The following is an 11,235-nucleotide window of genomic DNA, read 5'->3' as shown; positions in this document are numbered from 1 at the left end:
GATTAAGTCTAATAACTGGAAATTTCAGTGATTATGTCTAATAACTGATTCACTCGGTGGTTATGTCTAATTACTGAAATCTTCAGTAATTAGACATAATCACTGAAATGAACCAAGGGATTTTATACTTGTTTACTGAAAGCATATCCCTGCCTTTTTATAATAACTATAAAATCCCTTGGTTCATTTCAGTGATTATGTCTAATTACTGAAGATTTCAGTAATTAGACATAACCACCGAGTGAATCAGTTATTAGACATAATCACTGAAATTTCCAGTTATTAGACTTAATCACTGATTATACTTGTTTCCTGTAACATATATACTTCCAAGACAAACAATTAACATATAACAAAGGACAGACAGGAATATTGTCATGCGAAATTCAATTTAATAAAACGCCCACTCCAAGATGTGGAACAAATAGTACGTCATGTGATACCCCTCGCGTGAGTCCGCGACGAAGCAGCCAGGCAGGAGTGACTCCCCGGGGTTCATTGTCTTGGGGACCAGGTAAGTGCCGTTCCACGCCAGGGAGCACGTGGGGGGTGAAGCGTCCTCAATCACGGAGGAGTAGAAGGTCAGATCCACTTGCTGCGGACAGAAAGGCGACAATACCAACGATGCCCACTAACCAACGTCAGGTGGCAGAACCGGCGTGGCTTTTCTACGTTTCTCTGCGTGTTATTCAGCGGCTAGCGACTGAAAATCTCAACCATTTGACGCAGCGCTGTTTGAAAGGTCTTGTAATTTTGTGATCACAAGCTAATATACGTGTTTGTGAGTATCACGTATCGCCAAATGAACTGCTTATAAGGTTGTACGTCATACTACTCGTCTACACCACGCCAACGTCATTCTACCAACTCATGCCACGTCAACGTAATTCTACTAACTTAACTCATGCCACGTCAACGTCATTCTAACTCACTCGCGCAACGTCAACGTCATTCTACCTAATCACGCCACATCAACGTCATTCTACTCACTCATGCCCATCAACGTCATTCTACTCATTCATGCCACGTCAAAGTCATTCTACTAACTCATGCCACGTCAACGTCATTCTACTCACTAATGCCACGTCAATTATTTTGCGTTTGTTTTGTCATAAACAGAAATGTTTATATTAGGCCGCGCCTACTAACAGACTACTGTTTCCTAATTGGCTGATAGATTTCCCGACAGAATGGGCGGTGCTTGTGTTGCATTATTGCCCTGCGCGATGTCACTGATATCGAATTATCATGTACAGCTTTTATTGTCAATAAATAAATAAGCAGTGTGTGACGTATTTAATTATAAGATTTTATTTCAATACGTTTTTGCACTGATTTACTCAGTGTATACAATGGTACACTTGCGTGTATGCTTTCAAAAACTAAAACAAATAGCAAGTGATATCTTAAATTCAAATATAATTAAACAGAGTCTACTGCCGTCCTTTTCGGATTGTAGGATTGTCACGACGGTGTATATGCATTGTTGCTTGAGTTTCTCTAGCTCGTCAGTTTATGTAGGTAGCGGAATTTGCCAGTGGAAACGAGTAATGTATTGTGGTCAAGATGAAAAATGTACTCCACTTGATCAAATGTCAATCTTTCATTGGATAAGAACTTTTGTAAATAACAACAATGTGTGACTTGTTGTCATAATATTTACAGAATAGTACACAAACATACATACATGCATGCTCATATTCAGCTCATGCAATGTAAACTTCCAAGACAAACAATTAACATATAACAAAGGACAGACAGGAATATTGTCATGCGAAATTCAATTTAATAAAAAGCCCACTCCAAGATGTGGAACCAGTAGTACGTCATGTGATACCCCTCGCGTGAGTCCATGACGAAGCAGCCAGGTAGGAGTGACTCCCCGGGGTTCATTGTCTTGGGGACCAGGTAAGTGCCGTTCCACGCCAGGGAGCACGTGGGGGGTGAGGCGTCCTCAATCACGGAGGAGTAGAAGGTCAGATCCACTTGCTGCGGACAGAAAGGCGACAATTCCAACGATGCCTAGTAACCAACGTCATGTGGCGGAACCGGCGTGGCTTTTCTACGTGTCTCTGCGTGTTATTCAGCGGCTAGCGACTGAAAATCTCAACCATTTAATGCAGCGCTGTTTGAACGCGGATGCAGCGTTTTTAAAAGGTCTTGTACGTTTTGTGATCACAAGCTAATATACGTATTTGCGAGTCTATTTTTCTAAACGTATCACCAAATGAGTTGCTTATAAGGTTGTACGTCATACTACTCGTCCACACCACGCCAACGTCATTCTACTCAGTCATGTCACGTCAACGTCATTCTACTAACTTAACTCTTGCTACGTCAACGTCATTCTACTCAGTCATGTCACGTCAACGTCATTCTACCAACTCATGTCACGTCAACATCATTCTACTGCATCGCACCACATCAACGTCATTCTACTAACTCAAGTCACACACACACACACACACACACACACACACACACACACACACACACACACACACACACCATCTGGGTCGCCGCATGACTACTGTCTTCACATCCTCATGCACTTCCGGTCACTTAGTTGCGTATAAAAGTTCTGTATGGAAACGTACTTGGGTCGCCGGTGAACGTCGTCAGTAAAGGGCTACCCTAATCAAAGCTCATCAAACGATGTTTCTGGTTCGAGCTTCATGGACACAATGTTGGTGAAACCCAAATGAGAACGATGAATTGCAAAATAACTCGAAATCAAGAAAAGTGTATGAAACATCAATACGGTACTTGACCATGAATACCCTGTACCCAACAAAATGTGAATTTTGTTTATTTTAAGACCCATGACGGATGAAGTTCTTTAAGAAACTATCATGTAATTTTGTATAGAAATGTGTACATGACACGTAGGGGGTACAAACCGTGGAAGGCACAGCGCAAGCACGCATGCACTGCACGTTCTGTGGTAGGGGAAATGACAGAGCGTTAGAGGGGCCGGCTCATGATAATTTCAGTCGCAATCTGACTCGCTCATGCCATAGATCTCGTCGTCGGAACTGCTGGTGCCTGAACCGACTGCCACTATTATAGGTTGGACTGTTGCTGGCCGTAGTCCATCTCGTGACCAATAACGTGGCTCTATCTCGTCAACGACTGTGGCCACACAACGCCTCCATGTTTCTACTGTTACCCGACCAAGGGATTCCTTTACGAGTTGTTCAACGTCTCGTAATTTGAACGTTGTGTTCGATCGTCCAACGTCACCCTTGACGATGCCCCATACCAACTCGATTGGATTCAGGTCGCAGTGATAAGGTGGCAGTCGTAAGACAGCGTGACCCTGACCCTTGATGTAACTGTCAACTTTATACACGGGGTCAGGTTTCATAGTTTTGATGATTTCATAGAGCTGTGGTTTCGTCGCTCGAGAAGGAAAGGTAATGTTCCTCCGTTGCAGCCAAGTAACCATGTCTCCTTTACGGTTATTAGAGGTTGGAGTCTGGATCCTGCACACTATGACACGGTGCATTGTCCATGACAATGAGATACTTGGTAGGCAAAGCAAGGACTAATTTTTCTTTCACCCACTCCAGAAATACATTGCCGTTCATTTCTGTGTGGTAGTCCCTGTTGTCTTTGGCCTTGGCTCTAAAGACGAGGTCACAGTCTGGGAGAAAACCCTGACTAGCAGAACCAGCATGGAGAACTATGAGTCTTTCACCCTTTCCCATTGGTAACTTTCTACCAGACTCCTTACAGTCACCACTGGGTACCCACTGACTGCTGGCTGTGTGTGACGCATTTACCCATGTCTCATCTAAGAAGACGGGCTCATATCCTTCTTCACGTTTCTGCTTGATGGTACGAAGGTAATGATTTCGGAGACGAACAATGTCAGACCGTTCAAACAACACAGCCCTATTTTCTCCAGTTATCTTTTTGTATTTGTAACCAAATGTATGCAACAGCTGCCATAGTTTGTACTTTGTAACACGTAAATCATGGTCAGTTTCAAGGTGTTTCTTCAAAATTCTTAGGGACAGGTACTTATTTTCTGAGTGCAGTTTAACAATTGCACGTCTGACTTGATCCCTCTGAAAACTGTCTTATTTATCAACCTTGCGTGGTTTTGTCATGTTCCCTACCTCCTTGGCCTGACTATTTGTATCTCGTCGACTAACAACATTTTTAAGTTTCTGAGGGGACATACCAAGAGCTTTTGAAGCTCGTTTCAAGAATTTATTAATTGCATAAAAAAGCTTTGCTCTTTCTGCTTCTCTTCTAAAGAAATCATAAACATTCAACATAACTGTTTAACGTCTGCTGAGTAGCGCATCTTGTCATTGAATGAACACGGTCACTGTGTAGCACGTGCAGACCGTGCTTGCGCTGTTCCTTCCACGGTTTGTCCCCCTACGTGTCATGTACACATTTCTATACAAAATTACATGATAGTTTCTTAAAGAACTTCATCCGTCATGGGTCTTAAATCAAACAAAATTCACATTTTGTTGGGTACAGGGTATTCATGGTCAAGTACCGTATTGATGTTTCAAACACTTTTCTGGATTTCGAGTTACTTTGCAATTCATCGTTCTCATTTGGAGTCAAACGGACTTGTATATGCCAATACACCAAATCTAAGTATTAATATAATAAATGAATTGCAAGTGGCTCCGTCGTAAATTATGTTGCGTTTGTCTTGTCAGAAACAGAAAAAATTAGGCCACGCCTACTAACAGACTACTGTTTCCTGATTGGCTGATAACTTTTCTGACAGAATGGGCGGTGCTTGTGTTGCGTTATTGCCCTGCGCGATGTCACTGATTTCGTATTGTTATGCACAGCTTTTATTGTCAATAAATAAATAAGCAGTGTGTGACGTATTTATTTATAAGATTATATTTCAATATGTTTTTGCACTGATTTACTCAGTGTGTACACTGGTACACTTACGTATATGCTTTCAAAAACTAAAACAAATAGCAAGTGATATCTTAAATTAAAACATAATTAATCAGAGTCCACTGCCGTCCTTTTCGGATTGTCGGATTGTGACGACGGTGGATATGCATTGTTGCATTGGTTATCAAGCAAGTCGCTCCCAACTGTTATAAAGAACTTGTTCAGTTAAATATGTTATCCTTACTTAGTACTCAAACTTCTAATGGCTCTCAAATAAGTTCTTCATCAGGAGAGTGAGTGAGTGAGTGAGTTGGGTTTAACGCCGCTTTTAACAGTATTCCAGTTATAAAGCGGCGTGTCAGCTTAATGTGGGGGGAAAGCCCGAAGTGATGCAGGTCTCAGACGTTTACCACTTCGGTGAAACCCACGAGCACTGGTATAGTTCTGACAAACCTAGAAACATCATCGGGGCGAACCGGGATTCGAACCCACAATCATAGGTTTCTGGCGTATCGAAGGGACGCATATCTGCACAGCGAATCGCGGCGCCTTAGATGACTTGGCCACCCGTGCCCCCCTCTTCATCAGGAGAGTCGTCAAGATTCGACATCAGTCAGATAGTGGGATTTACAACATTGTGTGACGACCAGTTCTCCCCCTGTGATGTCCCCTCTGACATATATACAGATACAAATTGACTTCAATTAACCAGACATAAATAAAATAAACTACGTACTTCGTCCTCGGTAAATACTATTTTCGCCTGACCACATAGACCTCTTAATAGGTCCATGTTTATGTATATTACATGTATACATTTCAGGAGAAATTTGTATTGTTACTGCATCACCCTCTTCTGGGCGTGTACTACGATATGAAGTTTATACCACACCATGGAGGTCTTTTGTCCCCTCAGCTGTTGGACGTTGAACCTCAGAGGACCCCGGTCACATGATCCAACAGAGAAGGCGTCTGATTGGTTATATTTGACCCCAGATGTTAGCATAGGGGTCACAATGGTGGCAATGCATCCACTGTAAAATAGATTTTTTTCAACAGTTTATACATGATTTAAGACTGAAATGATACCTATTATAATATCATTTCGCACGTTAAATCTCCGAATATGAATGAATGAATGAATCTATTATAATTTTAAACCCCAAATCACTCATCCACCCATTCAGTCTTTGTTTTCAGTCCGCAAAGTTATTTATTTAATTTTTTCCATGTTAACAGTACCCACTGATAAGACTGTAAAACTACATGGCATGAATGACCAAGAACGGCGTAGATCAACAGATGGTTTGTCTGCTTGCCTTTGCACCACATCACTGTCACTTATACCACACCAACGTCACTCTTCCTCAACGTCGTTCTACTTACCCGCGATTCCACGTCACTCTACTCCCCCACACCACCACCAACGTCATTCTTTCTAATCACGCCAACGCCGCTCTAGTTTATACACGTTAACATCATGCCACGCCAACGTCTCTTTACTCACCCACACCACTTCAACGGTGAGATTTCTTCTCACTCACTCCAGGTCAACATAATGCTACTCACCTAAACCACGTCAGCGTCGCTCTACTCACACCACGTCGACGTCATTCTACTCACGCCACGTCAACGTCACTTTACCCATCCACACCAGGTCAACGTCACTCTACTTTCTCACGCAACGTCAACATTACTCTACTCACTCACACGAATGCCAAGTCAACGTCGATCTATTCACATACGCTACGTAAACGTCGGTCTACTAACTCATAGCTCGTCAACGCATTTCTACTAACTCATGCACGGTACGTCAACGACTGTCTACTCAATTACCCTAAGTCAACGTGTCTACTCACTCATGCCACGTCAACGCGTCTCTAGACAAACAGTGGTTTGTCTGATTGCCTATGCACCACGTCTGCCACTCACTCCAAGTCAACGCCTTTTAACACACTTAATCGGAGTCAACGCCACTCGACTCACTCCAAGTTAATCCGCTCTACTCACTTTTCGTCCCAGGTGTCATTGACAGTGACAAGAAATTTTATCCCCACAGTGCCATCCAAGGCTCCATACAGGTCTACCGAATCCTCTTTCCCTTCCACCAAACCCACAACCAGTAATGTGAGGAGCACTGCTGTATGCATGGTGACTGGGAATGATAAGCAATCTCAAGATTATCCACGTGATAAGATCTGACGCATGCGCTGAGACCGTGTTATATCTGTTCAGACAATAAATGTATATTTCGATTTGAGGAATTAATGAACTTTGAAACAATGAGGCTCGTAACCTCATTTTAAGATACAGATTTGGAAAGGTGTTATTTCATACATAAATCCCATGACCTACGAATGGTCTATAAGCAAACGTACACAAACTGTAATCTGACCCAAAGACAAGACAAAGTCTGCAAGTTATCTGGTTTCATGACAGGTTAAGGTAACACGACTAACAGCCGCCCAGGTATATAGGAATATAGGTCAGATGTGTTTTCCTGGTGAATAATGTCATTTGGATGACCAATCATGATGTATTTGTAGCAGTATTACTCGGGGTATAGTTCTCCTTCTATCATTTAATGTGAATAAACGACTGAACATCGAAATGAAGGACTGTGGTTAACTAGCTACGTTATGCCCTCCATTGGTGAGACAGCACTGCAAACATCGTAGGGCACGATCAAAAATAATTCTTCCTGCTCGGTCCGTTAGGCTGACACGCCGTGAAATAAATGAAATACTGTTCCTTCGTGAGTGAGTTTTATATCTAACGCCGCTTTTAGCAATATTCCAGCAATATCACGGCGGAGGACACCAGACATGGGCTTCACACATTGTACCCATGTCGGGAATAGAACCCGGTTCTTCTGCGTGACGGGCGAACGCTTTAACCACTAGGCTACCCGACCGCTCCCTGTTCCTTCGTAATTGAAGAGGAAATACATGTTATATATCATGTCTGGTGTTCCATTACACTCAATAAGAGTTGGAAGATCGAGTGTGCAGGTTCCATGTAGTGACTCTACAACAAAATCCTCCGCCCTTCTGCCAGACGTTTCCACCAAACTTGCACATGATGAAGAGTGTATGGTACTCTCTCACTCATATCTGTCAGGGGAGGTAGGGTAGCCTAGTGGTTAAAGCATTCGCTCGTCGCGCTGAAGGCACGGGTTCGATTCCCCACATGGGGACAATGTGTGAAGCCCAAACTCACTAACACACTCTGTACGGTCTAGGAAGAATTCTGTTCTTCCAGTGATGAGTTGATTCTGTGATTCGCCCGTGCCAGTGATTAGCCCCACTCCGTGCCAGTGATTTGCAGCCATGTATGTTTATACTATCACTGAAAGGGATCGTTATACAAAGGTTGTTGAGCCTAAGGCATCGGACTTACATATACATCTTACTGAAAGTAGTGCATCAAATACTCATGTTTGGCCAGGCAATCCAGTAATTTATATCATGAGCATCGATTCACGTAATTCGGATACGATGACATGCATCAACCAAGTCAGAGAGCCTGACCATCTCCATTTTGTAATATACTAAAAGAATATACAGAAAGGTTGGTTCTTTTGATGTAGGGTACGCATCTGGCCACTCAATCGAAAGGCAGGCATCTCATCCACAGGAACGGAGGTAGACACTTTGGTATGAAACCATGCTATACCGTGGCATCATTCTTGGTGATGTCCTTCCAGTCCAACGTATCTAACACTTGATTAAAAGTCCACCCACGCACGCGATAGGTCAGCATGTAGAGACAGTACATGCCACACAACGTGCTGTATCCATGTTGTAAGTGGCGTGTATTCCATCGTTGTTGAATCTGACCCATGCGATTCAATGTCTCTTTAAACAGGGGTAATGAATACAGTCCATAGCTATCCATCATTTCCACCGATCCAGGAGCTGGACGGTAGATGCTCACCCAGTGTGTGCCAGGTTGATCGCTTGAATCCTATTTTGACCACGTAGACTTTGGGGTAAAAGGGGTCATCCCAGTCTGGCAAAGTCATCTCTGGCCAGGGTGCCTCGGTAGATGGCATGAAGTGGTTCGTCATCATCCACGATGGCTTCTAAATCCAAGGTGCTCAACCCGAATGGTTCATCCATGGTCCCTTGTAGGGGGGGGGAAAAAGTGTGGCATGACTGTCTGTCGCCGCTCTTTTTATACCATCATCGCATTCCGGAAACTATCTATTTCCAGAACATTTTCGTATTCCTCATAGCAGATGAGGGTGACCGGGTTATCAAGAGCTTGTCCAAACTGGATTTCCAAACCCAACTTGCCAGTGTGTCGAGAGTAGTTGATGCCTTCATCAGCGCCAAGGTCTGGGGTGAGATCCACCACCCACAAGGTGTAACCTTGAGTAAAGGCCTTGGGAGTCAGCTCACAGGTCTCAGGTCGCCTCCTCCTCCTCCTCCCTCCCCCTCCTCCTCCCACCTTCCTCCCCCCCTTTACGAGCGCTTCTTATGTCCTCCTCCCCCTCCCCGGAACCGGATGTGACGTCCTTTTGTAGATGCGCACACCTCCCGGAACCGGATGTTCCGCCATCTTGGATGCGAACGCAGCCGAAACCGGAAGTGCGCCATCTTGGATGCGAATGCGCCATCGGAACCGGGAGTGCTGCCATCTTGGATGCGCACTCATGACTGCTACCAACTACTATCGGCGGCTCATTAAAGACACCAGATGATTGAGCACAGCCTTTGGGGATGTTGTTTTTACAAAAGTCAACCAAGAATTGCATCAACTGAGCAAGCAAGAAAACATATCAGAACACTGCCACCCCGAAATTTACACCAGCGTGGCTAAAACGTACCCCTGGGCGCCTGTAGCTCTTGCAAGACCAGCAGAGCTGTCCAGATGAACCTGGACCATCTGTGAACAGTAGACTGTCCCAGTCTTGTCCTGTGATCCTCAGACGCTGTCTACACCAAGCTGGGTGTGCCTGACGGTGACGCGGAAGCAATATTGGGCGAATCGCTGGACGTCGGGGCCGGATGTTTGGCTCCCTCAACCGATTGCGTGCGGTTCTGCTGCTATTTGAATTGTCCGAGATGTGAATGTGGTTGTTTGGTATAGATTCTATAGATGCACCCACCGAATATGGTTGTCGTGTTGACGTGACGTCACACGTGGACAGCTACACAATCATTGTGAGCTGTTCACATTAAAAAGTCACGTGTATCATGAGCGTATCATGCTTCTAACAAAGACGCAAACATCCAAATTGTGCGCCGTGCATGAACATGCATGTGCAAATTATTAATCACGTCCTTGAAGTCGAGATGTCTTCATGAATATGTATTCAAAGATGTATTAATTAATTTCAGAATAAGTTTATTTTTATTGAGCTTTATATTAAGCAGAGTTATCTTTTCCGTTAATGTATATAACATTGTACTCTTTTCCTGGCATCAAACCCTCAAGGACAGAAGATCCACGGCACCCAGGGGACAAAATTGAGGATTGAGTGGTCACAATGGGATCTGGGGTTATACACTTTGGTTCATCCAGACGTGTGACGATTTGTCTACCTGTTGTATCACTCAGTTGGGAGGTATACTATACATTACATTGGTTTCAATAGTTCATGTTATCAATAATGTTCTGCTATCGGTATTTCTCCGCTTTTTATATCAGTATCCACAAACACTATTCCACCAAAGTATACTGTATTTTGTTTACCGCTGCACTCAGCAATAGTCCTGGTATATGACAACAGCCTGTAAGTAATCTTGTCTGGACAAGACAAACTAGTGATTTATATTCTGAGAATGTTCCACGCCGTCGGGGTACCAATTCACTGAGCTGACCACCCGATCTATCTGGTTGCCTCTTATATCCAACAAAGGTAGTTGGGGGCCAATCCTAATCAGGACACCATACACCTTAACATGGCGGGTATGGTGTACCTTGATAAAGCGGGTATGGTGTACCTGGATAAAACGGGCATGCACCTTAACATGGCGGGTAGCATGTACCTCAACAGAGAGGGTATGTACCCCAATGCAACGGGGACGCCACTGCGTGTATTTCCTTGTTCGGGAGGATAGCCACTGAAAGACATTCATTGAATCACATACCGTTTCAGACACGCCGACACTGATTGACTCACTCACTCACTCATTTATGGTAAATACATGATTCCCACCTCCAGGGAGCGTCTACCGACATCAAAACCTTCAGCGACGTAACATCGTCGGGTTTGAAGTCAACGTCGGCACTGTACATCGACAGCACCAACAACGCCGACCCCAACAGCATCAATCTGAACTTGCGGCACCTCGCTGTATGTGCATTATTGCCAGACCTAGCTTTTGTGAAGACAGCGAAGCA

The 11,235-nt window shown here is 44.0% G+C and overlaps 1 protein-coding gene across 1 annotated transcript; it reads right to left on the bottom strand.

The window, feature by feature from the left end:
- Nucleotides 1-372: 372 nt before the first annotated feature.
- On the bottom strand, nt 373-7,076 carry LOC124143999. The gene is made up of 4 exons (XM_048385910.1): nt 6,895-7,076; nt 5,777-5,918; nt 1,792-1,989; nt 373-631 (listed from the first exon to the last, which is right to left on the bottom strand). Exons 1-4 carry the CDS (start codon nt 7,032-7,034, stop codon nt 392-394), a joined length of 720 nt encoding a protein of 239 aa, XP_048241867.1. The 5' UTR covers nt 7,035-7,076; the 3' UTR covers nt 373-391.
- Nucleotides 7,077-11,235: the final 4,159 nt, after the last annotated feature.

Source organism: Haliotis rufescens, unplaced genomic scaffold (assembly GCF_023055435.1).
Source record: "Haliotis rufescens isolate VD_foot unplaced genomic scaffold, xgHalRufe1.0.p SCAF_6, whole genome shotgun sequence".
NCBI lineage: Eukaryota > Metazoa > Mollusca > Gastropoda > Lepetellida > Haliotidae > Haliotis > Haliotis rufescens.
Note: the sequence above shows the minus strand (reverse complement) of the source record. Positions and strands in the feature narration are given on the sequence as shown.